The 17789-nt window shown below is 42.5% G+C and overlaps 1 protein-coding gene across 1 annotated transcript in view; it reads right to left on the reverse strand.

Annotated features, from left to right (window-relative positions):
• The window catches only part of KYAT3 (kynurenine aminotransferase 3), a 63827-nt gene extending 47440 nt beyond the window's left edge, over positions 1-16387 (reverse strand). Inside the window, exons 1-2 of the mRNA XM_036351600.1 lie at positions 16021-16387; positions 10605-10704 (exon numbers count right to left, since the gene is read on the reverse strand). Of these exons, the coding sequence (XP_036207493.1) occupies positions 10605-10703 (99 nt within the window). The 5' untranslated portion in view covers position 10704; positions 16021-16387. The remainder of the gene's footprint in view (positions 1-10604; positions 10705-16020) is intronic.
• Between the last annotated feature and the right edge of the window lie 1402 nt (positions 16388-17789).

Below are 17789 nucleotides of genomic sequence, written 5' to 3' on the forward strand. Positions count from 1 at the left end.
AGGGGATTTTAACACCCCATTGTTATTAATGGATATATCTTTCAGAAAGAAAATCAATAAGGAAACAGCAGCCTTAAATGATACACTAGACAAGATGGATTTAATTGATATCTTTAGAGCATTTCATCCTAAAGAAGCAGAATGTACATTTTTTTTTCAAGTGCACATAGAACATTTTCAAAGATAGACCACATGTTGGGACACAAAATCAGTCTCAATATATTTAAGAAGACTGAAATAATATCCAGCATCTTCTCTGATCATTATGATATTAAATTAGAAATCAATCACAAGAAAAAAACTACAAAACACACAAACACATTGAGGCTAAATAATGTTACTAAACAATGAATGGGTTAACAATGCTATCAAGGAAGAAATAAAAAAATACCCTAAAACAAATGAAAATGAGAACACAACCCCAAATCTAGGGACACAGTGTAAGTAGTCCTAAGAGAAAAACTCATAGCATTACAGGCCTACCTCAAGAAGCAAGTAAAATCTGAAATAAACAATTTAACTTTACATGTAAGAGAACTATAAACAGAACAACAAACAAAGCCCAAAGTTAGTAGAAGAAAGGTAATAATAAAGATCACAGCAGAAATAAAAACAATACAAAAGATCAATGAAACCAAGAGCTGGTTCTTTGAAAAGATAAACAAGACTGACAAACCTTTAATCAGACTCATCAAGAGAAAATAAGAGAGGATCCAAACAAATAAAATTAGAAATGAAAGAGGAGAAATAACAACTGACACCACAGAAATGCAAAGGATTGTAAGAAAACACTATAAACAACTATATGCCAGTAAACTGGAAACCTGGGTGAAATAGATAAAATTCTAGAAACATACAATCTTGAAAAACCAAATCAGAAAAAGTCAGAAAATGTGAATAGACTCATTATAACTAATAAAATTGATGCTGTAATAATAAAGAAAAAAAAACACCTCATAACAAACAAAAGTCCTGGACCAAATGCTTCACAGGAGATTTTTATAAAACAGTCAAAGGAGAAATAATATCTATTCTTCTCAAACTATTCCAAAATATTCAAGAGGAGGGAAGACTCCCAAACTCATTTTATGAGGCCAGCATTATCCTAATTCCAAAACCAGATAAAGACACTACAAGGAAATACAATTATAGGCCAACATTCCTGATGAACACAGATGCTAAAATTCCCAACAAAATATTAGCAAACCAGATCCAGCAGTATATTGAAAAACAATCATACACCATGATATAGTGGTATTTATTTCTGGGATGCAAGGTTGGTACAATATCCATAAATCAAAAAATGTCATATACCACATAAATAAAATGAATGATAAAAATCACATGATTATATCAATCAATGCTAAAAAAGCATTTAATAAGATCCAGCACCCATTTATGATAAAAACTCTCAGCAAAGTGGGAATGGAGGGATCATACCTCAACATAATAAAGGCCATGTATGACAAACCCACAGCCAACATCATAGTCAATGGACAAAAACTAAAAGCATGTCCTTTAAGTTTGGGAATAAGGAAGGAATGTCCACTTTTACCACTCTTATTCAACACTAGAGGCAGGTGCACGAAAGTCGTGCACAGGTGTGGTCCCTAGGCCTGGCCGGCAATCGAAGTGCAAGCGTCTGGCGTGGAGGGCAGGTCCCAGCTGACCTCTGGGCCCTGGGCACCACCTGGGCCCCCGGGCCCCTGCATGCTCCCTTCCACCTGAGTCACGGTGCCCGAGTCCCCACATGGAGATGTGGTGAGTGCGGCCGATGCTGCTGGCTGGGGCACAGCGTGGGCCTCTGGGCCGCCCAGCAGTGCTGCATGGAAGCCAGGCAGGCAGCACGCTCTCTCCCGGCCGGCCGGCCTTGCAGACTGGCTCCTGCGTGAACCCACGGGGAGCCCAACTGGCCCCTGCAGACCCGGTGGTTGCAGCCCAGCTCACCTGGAAGAGGCTGCACAGGTATGTGGCGGGCTCCTCGCGGGCGCCTGGCACCAGAGTGTGGGAGCTTCCCCAGCGCGCGAGCCCTGGCTTTCCGAGGGAGGGTAGCAGGGAGAGTGAGAGCGAGCTTGGTGGACACCCTGTATTCTCACCGCACCTCTGTCCCCATCACCCCCGCCTCCAAGTAACCAGCGAGAGGTCGCAGTGCGTCACTGACACCCACCATTTCCGTGCCACCCCTGGTGGTCAGCACATGTCACAGTGAGTGGTCGAATTCCCAGTTGCAGGGACAATTTGCATATTAGGCTTTTATTATATAGGACAGCACTGGAAGTCCTTGCCACAGTAATCAGACAAGAAGAAGAAATCAAAGGCATTCAATTTGGAAAGGAAGAAGATTGTCATTATTTGCAGATGACATGATACTGTAAATAGAGAATCATAAACCACCAAAAAACTACTAGAACTGATAAATGAATTGAATACAGTACAGGATACAAAATAAATATCCACAAATCAGTTGCATTTCTTTTTTTAAATGTTTTTTATTTATTTGAGAGAGAGAGAGAGAAACATCAATGAGAGAGAGAAACATCAATCAGTTGCTTCCTGAACACCCCCTACTGGGGATGAAGCCTGCAACCTGGGTATGTGCCCAGACCATGAATCAAACTGGCAACCTCTTGGTGGATGGGACTAAGCTCAACTAACTGAGCCACATCAACCAGGGCCAGCTGCATTTCTATACACCAATAAAGAACTACCAGAAAGGAAAACAAAGAAAAAAAAAATTCCATTTACAATTGCATCAATCTATAATAATAAAAGCATAATATGCTAATTAGACCGGACACCCTTCCTGATGCCCTTCTGGATGACCTTTTGGAGGAAGCTGGTGCTACGAGGGAAGCCCAGGTCCTGGGTGCCTGCCAGCGGCTAGAGGGAAGCCTGGGTCCCAGGTGCCTGAGGGAAGCCGGTGCTGGCAGCCAGGGGAAGGAAGGCCTACTCTTGCACAAATTTCATGCATTGGGCCTCTAGTATATATATATAAAAAAGCCTAAGTTACCAAACGACCAAATAGCCAAATGACTGGTCGCAATGACATGCACTGGCCACCAGGGACCAGATGCTCAATGCAGGAGCTGCCCCCTGGTGGTCAGTGGGCTCCCACAGCCAACTCCCGCGGCCCTTCTCCCTAGTTGGCCAGTCCTGATGGCCCTGATCGGGCCGGCCAGCCAACCTCCCACAGCCCCGATCGGCCCCGATCACTGGCCAGGCCGAGGGACCCCACCCATGCATGATTTTGTGTACCAGGCCTGCCTCTAGTAAAAATATAAAATACTGCGTTGGCCAGTGTGTTAAGTGGTTAGAGCATCGACTCACACACTGAAGGGTCTTGGGTTCGATTTCTTGTCCAGGGCATGTAACTCAGTTGCAGGTTCATTCCCCGGGCCCCGGTTAGGGTGTGTGCGGGAGGCAACCAATCAATGTTTCTCTCTCTCCTCTCCCCCATCTCCACTCTCTCTAAAAATCAAAGGAAAATATATCCTCGGGTGAGGGTTAACAACAACAACAAAAACACAAAAAATACCTAGGAATAAATTTAACCAAGGATGTAAAAAACCTGTACTCGGAAAATTATAAGACTTTGAAGAAAGAAATTGAAACAGATACAAATAAGTGGGAGTATATACTGTGTTCATGGATTGGAAGAGATAACACCGTAAGACTCGAAACTATAAAAATACTAGAAGCAAATAGAAGCCGTAAAATCTATTGCTTCAGACATTTCTTGTTGCAATATTTTTTTTCTGATATGTCTTCTCAGGCAAGGGAAACAAAAGAAAAAATAAACAAATGGGGCTACATCACACTGAAAAGATTTTGCACAGGAAAGGAAACCATCAACAAAATGAAAAGACAACCCTACTGAACAGGAGAACATATTTGTCAATGATACATTTAATAAAGGATTAATATCCAAAATTTATAAAGAACTTATCACCTTACACCTGTCAGAATGGCTATCATCAATAAATGAACAAACAACAAGTACTGGCGAGGATGTGGAGATAATAGAACCCCATGCACTGTTGGTGGAAATGCAGACTGGCGCAGCCAGTATGGAAAGCAGTGTGGAGTTATCTGAAAAAATTAAAAATGGAACTGCCTTATGACCCAGCGATTCCACTTCTGGAAATATATCTGAAGAAACCCAAAATAATAATTTGAAGGAATGTATATATCCACTCCTATGTTCATTGCTACTTTATTTACAACAGCCAAAATATGGAAGCAGCCCAAGTGCCCAAGTAGATGAGTGAATAAAAAAGCTGTGGTACATTTACACAATGAAATACTCCTAGGTCGTTAAAAAAAAGAAATCTTGCCTTTTGTGACAATATGGATGGACCTGGAGAGTATTATGCTAAGACAAATAAGCGAGTCAGAGAAGGACAAATACCATATGATTTCACTTATATGTGAAACCTGAAGAACAAAAACTAACAGACTCATAGATACAGAGAACAGATTGACTGCTGTCAGAGGGGTGGTGGTTGGAGAGCTGGGTAAAAAAGGTAAAGCATTAAGCAAAAAACCCCCCAAAACTCTGTAGAAAACAGTATTATTAGGGGGAGTATGGGTAGGGAGGGAGGTAGGAGAAGGTAAAGGGGGGATAAATGGTGATGGAAGGAGATTAGACTTGGGGTGGTGAACACACAATATAATATACACATGATGTATTATAGAATTATACACCTGAAATCCATATAATTTTATTAACTAGTGTCACCCCAATAAATTCAGTAAAATTCTATATAATAAAAGCCTAATATGCTAAGTGTCCGGTCGTCCGTTCAACCAATCAAAGCGTAATATGCTAAAGATATGCTAAGGCCGCTCAACTGCTTGCTATGATGTGCACTGACCACCAGGGGGTAGACAGTTGACAAGTTGACCAGTCGCTCTGACATGCACTGATCACCAGGGGGCAGACGCTCTGACCTTTAGGTTAGCTTGCTGCTGGGGTCCCGCCAATCGGGACTGAGTGAGACAGGCCGGACATGCCCTGGAGCCCTCCTGCAGTCCCTCCCCTGCTGGCCAACCTCCTGTGTCCGTCCCTGGACCTGATCATGCACCGGTGGGATCCCTCGGCCTGGCCTAAGCCCTCTCACAATCCAGGATCCCTTGAGGGATGTCAGAGAGCCGGTTTTGGCCTGATCCTGCAGACCAGGCCGAGGGACCCCACTGGTGCACGAATTCATGCACCAGGCCTCTAGTAATAAAATAAAAAGCTACCAGGGTAGTGGATTCATGTCATTGTACATTTGTCAAAACCCTTAGAATGTTCAATACCAAAAGTGCAAACTATGAACATAGGATGACAATAATATGTCAATGTCGGTTCATTGATATGTACCACTGTGGTGGCAGATATTGAGAATGGGGGAGGCTACATATGTCAGGATTCAGGGACATATACCAGCACTCTATAGTGTTTGTTCAATTTTGCTCTGAAACTATAATGCTCTAAAAATGGTCTAGTAAAAGTCAAAAAAATTAAAAAGAGTGGCCAGGGTTTTCTGAAATCATGTCTTCTTTCTCCTTTTGGACAAAATGCTCCTTAAGCGATCCAAAATCGACTTACCTCAGATTTTGGGTGTTTTCCAAAGTAGGGCTACTCATTAAAAAACAGACAAATTGCATTCTTCTGCCACTAGATGGCATAGGAAAATAACAATGTTTGTGTAATGGTGGAAGAACTGAAAACTGACGTGGAAATGCAAAGTAAGGCAGTAGACTTAAGACAAGCAAGGGGAAAATCCAGTTATAATGAACTTAAAGGCACACACATTTAACTGGGACTTTTAAGCAACACATACTTAATTGATTTATTTTACAATTACTTGTGTTTGATTTTATAGCGCTTTGATATCTGTTGACTAAGCAAATGGGTGAAAGAGGAATTTGGATCCCCTCAAAGAGATATGTTGTAGAAAAAAATTGTACTTAATGGAAAACTATGCAGTGGATGTAGTAGAGCCTGGCAGATCTAGTGGACAAGAATTGGGCCTTGAGATATTTTGCACCTTTGCAAATTGAGAGTAATTGGTAAGCATGCAAACTCTGGTTCAAGAGTTTTGACTGACTTCCCTCTGTGGAAAACGGGTTTTGCCTTCATTTGCAATTCAATTTCTTTATTACATAAAAATTCGTGCTTTTGACTTGACCGTGGAACTGATTATAACTTCTGCTTTGTTCTTTCGCATTTCATATATAAAATAATATTTAATACATGCTCATTTTTATATTTGTATGAGTCATGATTTTGCCTTCTTCTGAAAATCACCATCATCAGAACCTTTAGAGAAACAAGCTGATTGGGAACAAGGTTTCCCTTAAACCTGCCAGCTGACAGAGTAGGTGAATACACAATTGGAATACTAGGATACTGAGTTGAAAGGAGGCAGAGTTAGCCACCCCCAAAAATGCCTTTGGGATATTGATTCAGTTTATTTTTAAGAAAAGAAAGACTTAGGAAAAACCTTTGACTTTCCCCCAAACTGCCTAAAAGGATTTAGACAGAGGACCTGCTCCAGGAAGGGAGATATCATAAATAACTATAGTTTAACTAGAGGCCCGATGCACAAAATTTGTGCATGGGGGAGGCGGGGTCCCTCAGCCTGACCTGCACCCTCTCCAATCTGGGAGCCCTCAGGGGATGTTCAACTGCCAGTTTAGGCCCGATCCCTGCAGGCAGTTGGATATCCCTCTCACAATCTGGGACCTCTGGCTCCTAACCACTCACCTGCCTGCCTGCCCTAACCACTCTGCCTGCCTGTCTGATCCCCCTAACTGCCCTCCCCTGCTGGCCTGATCCTCCTAACTGCCCTGCCCTGCTGGCCTTTTCCTTCCTTCCCACCTTAATTTTTTTCTTCACTTCCTCCCTTGGACCTGCTTTGCTCCCTCCTCCATTTCTTCCTTCTTCCCATTCTTTTAAGCTCTACCGCCTCCCCTTTAAAACTTTTTTTCCTTCCTCTTTCTCTCTCATCCTACCTTTCCCATACATTCTTCTCTACTTACTCCCACTGTTTTAATATCTATCTACCTGCCTAATTACTCACTATCATTTATCTTTTTTCTTTTCTGACTCCTACTTTTAAAATCTGTCCCCAGTACACAGCTATACTTCATTTTCATTATAGCGCCTACAGTTCACTCATACACCCTCTTTCCTTCTTTAACTCTGCTCTCTACTAACTCCTTTATAAAGTTCTTCCCTCCCTCCTTCCCTTCTTAAAGCTTCCGTTAACCCCCAGCCCAGGGCTCAGCCCCAGCCAGGTGTTCACCGTCCTCCCCACCGCTGTCCTGTTCCCATTTCCTGCCTGGGATGCCCAGCCCAGCAAGGGTGGCGGAGGCCCGTGCAGCCCAGGTGCTGCTGCCGCCACGAAGCAGGAGCACCTCCGCCCAGAGGGCCTCAGACCGTCCACCACTCTGTCCCGGACCTGTGGGCGCCTCCCCGCTAACAGCTTGTGCTGGGGGGCCACCACCCTCCTCCTGTCTGGGTGGGGCTCCCGCCCTGGCCCCCGCCACCACCCCCCCTCTTGTGTGCAGCCCCATGTATCCTTCTTTTCCATTCCTGCGTCTTTTTTTTGTTCCCTTTCGGTATTTCTGTTTCTCTTCTTGCCTGTCTGCATGCAGGCCTGCCTTCCTCTCCCTCTCCTTTCTTATCCCCTCCTATTGTATCCTATTCTACCCTGAGTCTTGCAGCTGCCTGAGCAGATGGCAGGGACGCAACCTGCAGATCCGGTCCTGATGTTACAGTGTAATGGATAATTTGCATATTTCTCTACTATTAGTATAGACATAAAGTAAGTGTGGTAGATGGGGAGGAACCTAGCAGGCTTTGATTAAAGTCCTGTCAGTATCCCACTGTTAAACACAACCCAGCAAATATTTATTTACCAAACATTTGCTTTTCCATCTCCATGTGACAGAGTCAGTTTAAAACAATCAGGGCCACTCATGGAAATCTGGACTTGAGACAGAGAGACAGGTAGTTTCTACTGGGCACTTATACCCAGAAGAGACATAAAGTTAGATGTGGAGGAAGCCTGTGCAGTGCCCCTCACAGCCCAGACGAGCTCTAAACCTTAAGTGAAGATTGGTCTAATGCTGGTAAAGGGTGACACTATTAGGTACTAGGAATTGGTACTCCATGAGACCTCTCAAGAACAAAAACTTCCTCCGTCCTTCTTTCTTCCCTCCCATCCATTCATCCATCCATCCACTCATCCATCCATCCACTCATCCATCCATCCATCCATCCACTCATCCATCCATCCATCCATCCATCCACTCATCCATCCATCCATCCACTCATCCATCCATACCTCTCTCATCTATAGTTAGTTCTTTGGCTTTTTGGCATCAGAGGATAATATAAATGTGATCTCTCAAACAGAGGACAGATAGTGATTTTCATTCTGGTCTCGTCTTGGTTCTTTTCTTACTATACAGCAGTAATTTTTTCCCTTAACACCTAAAATATTATTTATTTAAAATTGATTTGAGAGAGAGAGAGAGAGAGAGAAAGAGAGAGAGAGAGAGACATCAATTTGTTGTTGCACTTATTTATGCATTTATTGGTTGATTCTTGTATGTGCCCTGACCAGAGATCAACCCACAACCATGGTACATGTGGATGAGGTTCTAACCAACTGAGTTTGAGTTACCCGGCCAGGGCTATAGTAAGTTTTCAATGATATTAATGGTGCGGATGAGGAGGATTTTCTAGCAAAAACAGATTTAAAGTAAGTAAGTAGTCAGGCTGGTTCTGGTAAGTTGTTCTTGACTTAAACTTATCACTACTACTCTATAACACTGATCAGTCTGCGTAATCATTTGCCTAATAAGAAGAACACTGTGACTACTTTTTAAAAATTGATTTTAGAGAGAGAGGAAGTGGGGGAGAGAAAGGGAGACAAGAGAGAGAGAGAGAGAGAGAGAGAGAGAGAGAGAGAGAGAGAGAGAGAGAGAGATTTTTCTGCCTCCTGCTCGTGCCCTGACAGGCAGTCGAAACTAAAACGTGGGTGTATCCTGACCCATAATTGAACCCAAAAGACTTTGGTGCATGGGACTACGCTCCAACCAACTGAGCTACACAGACCAGGGCTATCTGTGTGTGACTATTTTAACTGCAAAGGCACTGATGAAATGTAGAGACCTTTCTGATGATATTGTTAAAGATGGAAAGGGCTGAATTCGATCCCAGAGAATCTGCAAATATAAATAAAGCATTGGCTTTATTTGGTTGTGACCTGGGATGTACATTTGAATCACCTGGAAAATTTTTTCAAAATACAGTCCAGATTTATAGAGTGAGATTCGCTCAGGATGCCAATTCTAACTGAGCTCTGCAGATAACTGCGCACCCAGCCTTAATTTAATACCTGTCTTAATCTGATCACCAAGTGATGGTACCACTTCCTTGAATTCAACCTCTGCATGGAGGGCTTGAACTAAGTAGTCACGGTGGTAACAAAGATGAGAGATAGAACCCAAGACAATCATAGTATTTACACATAAAGGGAGAAGTTGATGATGGTTTTAATGAAATTTCAATCTTACATAAAAGTTGAGATTGTTATTAGCTTGAACAATATGGAACTGCTGATATTTACCCATTTTTTACCTATAAAGTGACAATTTCAAATGCTTTAACATAATTTAAAACACACATATACATGTTACCCAGAATAATTATCAAGATTTTGCCTAATTGGCTTCATCTTTTCCCTTTTTAATTTTTATTGCTGAGTGATTTTAAAGCAAACCCTAGACCTTAATTCATTTCACCCATCTATACTTGGCATATATGTCTAAAAAATATCGACAATTTCTTATATAACTTCAATGTCATTATCACACCCAATTAACAATAATTCCTCTGTATCATCTAATACCCAATACATATTCGTATTTCTCCGATTATCTTTAAAACTATCTTTTTACATTTTGATTGAATGAATTGAGTCCGTGGTTGTGGTTCTTAAGCCTCTGTTCATCTCACAGCAGTCCTTCCAAAACACCCCTTTTTCTCATGCCACTGACTTGTTGAAGAAACTGGCACAGTTATCTACCCTCGGTTATGACGGTTATGGTAGTAACAAAAAGATCTGTTTCCTTTCCATGATGTCATATAACCTGGTCCTCAATCTGCCATACTTCCTGTAATCTTGAAGTCATAAGGCCTGTTCTTATCATCTCTATAACATCCTTTCTTGAGTATACAGAGCACCCCCCCCCCCTTCATTCATTTAAAACAAACTCCCCTTTAGAGTTCGAGAGCTAGACAAGGGTGAGTATGGTGTCTTGGTTATGACACTTACAAGCTGTGTGACCTTCAACAAGTTACTAAACCTCTCTAAGCCTCCACTTTTTCATTTGTAAGATAGGAATGTGACAATTCATAACTTGAAGAGTTCTGTAAAGATAAAATGAGATCATGAATCCACAAGGTCCAATACTATGCCTGATACATAGAAAGGCAAGCAGTAACTCAGAGAATGTCCGTTTCCAAAAAAAAAAATCTGAAAAGGTTAACTTTTTTGAGATCATGGAATATGTACAATAACTTATCTGTAAGCGATACCTACAGCAGAAGTGGAGAGTCTGGAGATTTTTGAAGAGTAAATCGTCTTCAGGAATTTAGCTCTACAGCCAAGGGAGCAGAGTCTCCTCTGAGCCAAAAACATGCTACAGGATGAAAGAAAAAGTTTTAAAGGGAGTGAATATATGACACTTGCATTGCTATCAGACAGTTATAGCTAGCTGACAGACCATAGCTCATATCACATATATATAAAACGTTTTGATAGTTTTTTTCTTCTCTATGATAAATCTCTAATCACTACAATCATTTCTAATAAAACCCTCTTTTATAAATTTATGTATATGTTATTTTAAACTAGGCACCTGTAAGGATATTGTGAATTCAAAAAATAAGGCTCTAATTTAGTGAAGAGCATTAAGTAAAAGCTCCATTACTAGTAGTTAAAATAGAGAATGTCTCAGTCTAAAAACTATTCATAATTGTCTAGATAACAGTCACTAGCAAAAGCACAATCTGTAACAGTAAATTTTTAAAAACTTTAGAAAGTTATTTAGAAAGTTGCTTGAAAAGAATTATACCAGTCCCTGGTAAATATAAATATAAGAATGAATCTTAGGTTATTTTCTCAGATGGTATTTCCCTCAACAATTCTATAACTAGCAAGTCATTTCAATAGGTTCGTTATATACCTGGCATGCATTTTGAGTTACTTCTCTACCTGTAAGGAAATCATTACCCATCATGGGTAGGGAGATCAAAGCAATCTGAAGTTCTGTTGTTATACTGCCACACTCAGGCAAACAGACACTCATGAGATTTTGCCCTGCGAATTTTGTATTAGGGGATGGCATTTCCTCTATTTCTGATCAAACTTTTAAAAAGAGGCGGATTCTAAAAACTCAAAGGGTCCACTGAAGCTAGCTATGAATCTCTGTTACCAAATGTTAAGGCTACAGAAAGCTTTCTATGTAAAAAATGATATATCATTGGATGTTTCTTAAAAAGTGAAATATAAAGTCCTGAGCATGTGATTAAAATCGCAGCTTAAATGACAGCCTCTTAGCCACTCTATATCACATCAGCCTATTTTAATTCTTAGCAAAGCACTTTTTGTTTGTTTGTGTGGCTGGCCACTCACTCACTTATTCACAAATTTAAAACAAACTCCATGAGCAGGTATATTTAATTCACCACTGTATTCTCTGGCATAGAGTAGTAATTCAATCAATAAAAGTATTAAATGACTGAATGAATACATAAATTACATTATAAATTAATGATTTAAGTGGATTATTTATAAGTCTCTTATAAAATATTGATTCCTTTCATAAAGCAACAAATTATTCCTTATGTTTTATGTCTTTCAAGTCCAAGGCCAAGTTTTCTTAAATCAAGACATGCCTATTCTTATGTCACTAATTGTTCGGTTCAGGAGTAAAACATTAACTGAGTTAGGCAGTAGGGGTAGTTTTAAGGAAAATTACCAAATAATAGGAACTCTACTGAGCAGTCTTCATTCATTATCATGGAATTATTTGATGTAGAACAATTTTTTTCAGCAAATAAACATCTATTTAAATTCAGCCTAATTTCTTTTGGTGTTAAGCAAAATGCTTTCTTGCAAGTAGACAAATGAAACAAACCTCTTCTACCTTCTTGAGATAAAATGGGAGAAAACAGGACTAGGAATCGGGGTAATCCTTACTCTTGATATTTTTATAAAAAGAGCTTTCTATCTTCAGACAAGTCACTGACTCTTGTTGAGCCTCAATATCCCCGTATTTCAAAACAGATGAATAAATGAATCCTGGGTTTGAAGGTAATCTCACAAGGCACTGAAGTCACTGGCTGGCCATACATGAGCTTCCAGGGGTGGGCAAACTTTTTGACTTGAGGGCCACAATGGGTTCTTAAACTGGACCGGAGGGCCGGAACAAAAGCATGGATGGAGTGTTTGTGTGAACTAATATAAATTCAAAGTAAACATCATTACATAAAAGGGTACGGTCTTTTTTTTTTTTTTTTTTTTTTTTTTTTTTTTTTTTTAGTTTTATTCATTTCAAACGGGCCAGATCCGGCCCGCGGGCCGTAGTTTGCCCACGGCTGGCTTAGACTGTATCTCTTAGGAGACTTCATCTCAGGTTGGGTGAGCCATGCCCTCTGGCCACCAGGCCTCAGTACCTATTCTCCTAAGGGAGTTGCCACTAAATCCACCTGTTTCATCTGGAAATCCCAAGGCCTAAATCCCACACCTTCTCCCCTTTGTGTCTGTCTTTGACAGCACATTACTGCCACAGTGAAATGTACTGCCCTGGCAAATGACCCAGCTCTTCATTTCTCTTCCACTTGCCAAACCTCCCATTGTATCTTTTGGAATAGCTGCTTCATAATCATTCAATTGCATTATCTTTGTGTTCTCAAGAGTGTTCTTTGCACCTCCTTTGCTTTAACTCAAATCTTGTTTTCCCCAAAGGTACCACTTCTATGTTCCTCAGTGTTGGCTTTTGTTCTTATATGCTCCCCCTACCTTTTTCTTTCCACCCATTTTATCACTGTTAGACAGTTACTCCCCTCACGTGCCTTCCTGATGTTATCTCCTGAATTGCTGTTAACTCCCAGTCGGTCATTAAGGATTTTGTCACTGAGCATACAGTTTTCTTCTCAAGTCTAAGACCTGAGATCACCCAGGTAATTTCAATGTCTTCAAAGATGACCCATCCAACAACTGATATTCCCATGTTCATTGCTCTTCTCCTTCATTCCACCTCAGTCAGTCTCTCCTACAGTCATACCCTGCACTTTACCATTACCTCAACCTGGTCTAATCCCAAAATAATTGAAGAATTCTGCTCTTTGACTATAAACCACCTATCTTTTTAATTTTCTTAATTATCCCAACTATTCTTCTTCTTCTTCAATATTATCAAGATCTCTAGGAGGCTGCCTTTCCTTTGCCCAATCAGCCCTTGCCTTCCTCCCCACCCCCTCCAATTTAGATGCCAGTTCCACCATTTCAGTGATGTTCTTGACAATGTCCTACCCACCCCCGATCTGTAAAATACTAGCCCTGGATGAACTCAACTGCAGTGTCTGCTTTTCCTATGGCCCATGAAGCTGTGGGCTGCTGGAGAAAGTCACACAGGATAGGATTGGTTTCACCACAAGCTTGTGGTTATTAATCTCAAGTTGAACATCAACTTTCTCCAGCATTTCACTATATTTTATAGATGAAGAACGGCAGAATATACCAGCCCAAAATATACCGCTAAGCATACGATTATTTGGAGCTAAAGGCACTTGAAAAACAGCAGAGGCAAGAAGGGTGATCTCAAAAGCAAAACTTAAAAAAAGATATTTTATCGGCTGTCCCCTTTCCTCAGTCTATACTCCTCAGTAGGAGGATAGGTGTGCCTTTTGTACCCTTTACACTGTAGAGACAGCTCTTGCTCAGGTCAATTTTGACTCCATATTGTGAAACCCAGTGGACATTCTGAGAGCCTCACTTTCCTTGAGCTCTCTGTAGCTTTAGATACTGCTGGTCAAGCCAGTCTCCTCCCGGAAACACCATGTTCCCTTGGCTTTTGATATATGACAATCCCTCGTTTTCCTCCTACCTCTCCCTAACCTGTCATTAAATGACAGAATTCCTCAATATCCAGACCTGGGCTCTCTTTCCTTCTCACTAGGTTAGCTCATTGTGGAAGGAATTGTGAGGGCAATGGGCAATCGATGAAAAAATGCTTCCAAAGAAACCTAAGCAGACTGACAGGTACTGATTCAGAACCTTTAAAGCTATTTTCTTCCTGCATTTTAAATAAACACATTGTAACCAGCACTTTTCTAATGTAATTAACATTCCAAATGTATATTCAGCAATAAGGTAAATAAACAAACAAATAAATAAAATTGGATATCATTGAAAAGTGAGAGAAAAATCAAAAACCACATGGCTTTTAATTCTAAACAATATCTTCACTCTATTTTTCTAGATTCTCCTTTAGAACAATGTTCTGTGGGGGGAAAAATAACAACCAAAAACAAAACAAAAAACAAAACAGGGAACTGTGAATCAGGGTGATCTTGGAAACCTGATTATGGCACATTCATATGCATGACCAATAGAAAATTAAACTATTTATTATCACTGGAGTAGATTGCTCACAATGAGGATACAGAAAGTATGCATTGCAGATTTGAGGGTGACCTGGAGCTGAGAAAGCGGGTGAATTGTTGGGGGTACAATCCAGAGCTAAAATGTAAGCAAGGTAGTCAGAATGAATTGTGAAGACTGAAGCTCTGCACTTAGATCCAAATGATCACTTACCACCACTCTGTATATGGGGGAGAGAGGTAGGAAGAGGTTTAGTTCATTTGACAAACTCCAGAACATTCAGGTTAACTGAAAGCGCAAGGAAGGTTTAATGTGAGAGACTGCGAAAAAGGGCTAGCGCTACTAGTCAGAGTCTGACCAAAGGAAAGATCATCTGCACTTCATGCTCTACCTGTCAGTCCACTTCCATAACGCTTATAAGAGGGGCAGTGACACAGCAGAGGGCATCTAGGAGGTGAACGAGGTACTGACTGGTTTAGTACAGTGGGAACAACAAGCCTCAAAGTCATGGCATTGGAGCATGAGTGGAAAAAATTCGCTATATTTAGGTGGCACAATGCTTAAGGAGACGTGACCGTGAAATTGCTGAAAAGCTGTTCTGTGGAAATGGGGTTCGTGTAATTATAAATTTCTCCAGGGGGAAGAAGTATAGCAGACTGGTGTGCAGTAGCGGGAATTAAGTTTTAGCACACGGTGAGAGAAAACTTTCTAATGATGGACCTGCACCAGTGGTGCCTGGGCTGGACCTGAGCAAGCAGCCCCAATTCTTGCCTGGGGAGAACCCAGGTGTCCGGAGGTGGAGCAATGGTTTCTGTACTGGGTGTGGGGCTCCCCCTTCTTGAGCTGCTCGGATTGCAAAAGCAACAGATTGGCCTGTCTCTTTTAACCACAAACTTTAGGTTCACTTACATGGCAGGTTAACTGCCTTTGTTTTCTTTAAAATAAAAATAAAAATCCGGTTATGGATAAACAAGTCCGTGTTACTCTTGCCACGCTGTTTTCAAAATACCCAAACTGCAAGAACACAAAATACCCAAACCAAGAACACAAAGGGCAATCGATGACCGGGGATCAAGGGTCCCTCCCACCCTAGAAGGCCAGCCACCTCGGCGTCATTCCCTCTCCAAAGGAAACTGTTAAATCCAGCGCGGACTGTCTGCAGCCATCCCGAGGTCTGCGGGCTCAGGAGGGCGAGTCCGAGTCTTCAAGGAAATCCAGACCGGCTCTTCCTCCCTCCCAGCCCCGCCAGGCGCGCGGCGCCCTCCGGCCCGGCCCCGCTTCCCACGACTCCGCCGGCCCCGACCGCAATCTTCACTCCGTACCCAGGTGCTCCTCGCGACCCACTTACCTCCTTCACGGTACGACCCTGCCACCTGGGCTCGAGTCCCGCCTGGGCTCAGAGGGCCTGGTGGGTGGGATTCGGAGGCGGGGGCGAAACCTGGGCGGGGACCTACCCGAGGGAATGGAGTCGGAGTGCGGATTGGCTGAAGGGCGGCCGGGATCCCGGACTGGGCGAAACTGGACGGGAATGGGCAGGGAGGCGGGGGCAAGTCCAGAGCCGGAGGGAGCACGGGGGCTAGACCTCCAAGGCGCATCTGGATGTGGCCCGGGATAGCCCCATAGGCCCTATGGGGTCGGGACTCAGGGCGCGATTGGCTCTGAAGACTGCCGGGTCAGGGACTGGACTGGGCAGGTGGAGGTGGGGGCCTGCTTAGTTCTGCGGGATGGAGGCGAGTCAAGGTAAAGGGGTGGGATGGGGCGGGACTTCCATACGGCCGGGGATTGGGTAGGAAATTTCCACCCAGTCCTCTGATTGGATGTGTGTGACAGATTGGGTTGGGGCGGGTATAGAACGCGGATTAGTTTGGAAGAAAGGGCAAACGGTGAGGCCACAGGGTTTAGGCGAGGGGAGGGTTGTAGTTAGAATAATGATGAAGGTGGCTGGGTTGGGCATCGTCCTCTACATCAAAAGGTTGCTGATGCTACTAGTCCCTGTCCCAGCACATGCCTCAGCTATGGGCTGATCCCCAGTGTGGGGCGGGCAGGAGGCAGCTGATCAATGACTCTTCTCATCACTGATGTTTCTGTCTCTCCTTTTCCATTCCTCTCTGAAATCAATAAAAAATATATTTTAAAAAGAGGCCACCAGGAACACATCTGTAATCAGAAAGTTTGGTTTATTAGTCGTTGCAATAAGGGAGAATACACAAGGTGGGTCATTTTAATAACAGAATTAGGAATGACTTATTGTAGGGTTTGGGCTTGTATTAGGTGATTTTGGGGGAGGATTTGAAGAAATGGTGATTCATTCTGTTTTGGGTGCTGCCAAGACGTGGGGTAATTCTAAGATTGGTATAATACAGCTTATGCAGAAGGGAGGGAAACTGCAAAGCTAAAACCGTAATGATAAAGCAGCAAGTTTTACTAGCTGGGAGAGGGGGGAGTTTGGTATTTGTGTGGTTGCAGAGTGGCTGCTTTTATCTGTGTTTAGACAAGATTATCAAGGGATCTTGTCTGCTGCCTCACTTCATCAGGATGACAGAGTGACTTTGATGCTAGCGTTCTGTCAGGTTGTTTTACAGGGTCACGCCATGGCTAGTTCCTAACATTACTGAAGCCGTAGGGGTCACGGTTCAATCCCCATACCAGCTGCTGCTTTTCTTTTTCTTACGTTGAATGAACGTTACTTGAGTACCCAGGTGCTGCGGCCACTGGGGAAAATGAGGCCGAGAAAGTGTGTTGTCTTAAACCTTACTGAGGGAGAGACAATAGACAACAAAAGATATGCAATGACTTCAGAGGTTGATAAGCGCTCTGAAAGAAGCAGTGAAGGGCGAAGACAGCAGGTAGTTTGTGTAGGAGGGTCAGGACAGGCTTTGCTTTGGGGGAGCTGATATTTAAACCCAGAACTGAAGGAAGAAGAAGCAACCTTGCAAAAAATGTTTCTGGAAAGAAAAATAGTAGTTGAAAAGGCCCTCAAAAGGGGAACCAACTTGGCATGTTAAAGGAATAAAAGACCAGCATGTCTAAAGCGTAGTGATGCGGGGGAAAGTGGTTCCAGGTTAGGGTGGAGAGGAAGGCAGGGGCCAGGTCACACAGAGTCTTAAGACCACAGAA

This window comes from Myotis myotis, unplaced genomic scaffold (assembly GCF_014108235.1).
Source record: "Myotis myotis isolate mMyoMyo1 unplaced genomic scaffold, mMyoMyo1.p scaffold_m19_p_2, whole genome shotgun sequence".
Taxonomy (NCBI): Eukaryota; Metazoa; Chordata; class Mammalia; order Chiroptera; family Vespertilionidae; genus Myotis; species Myotis myotis.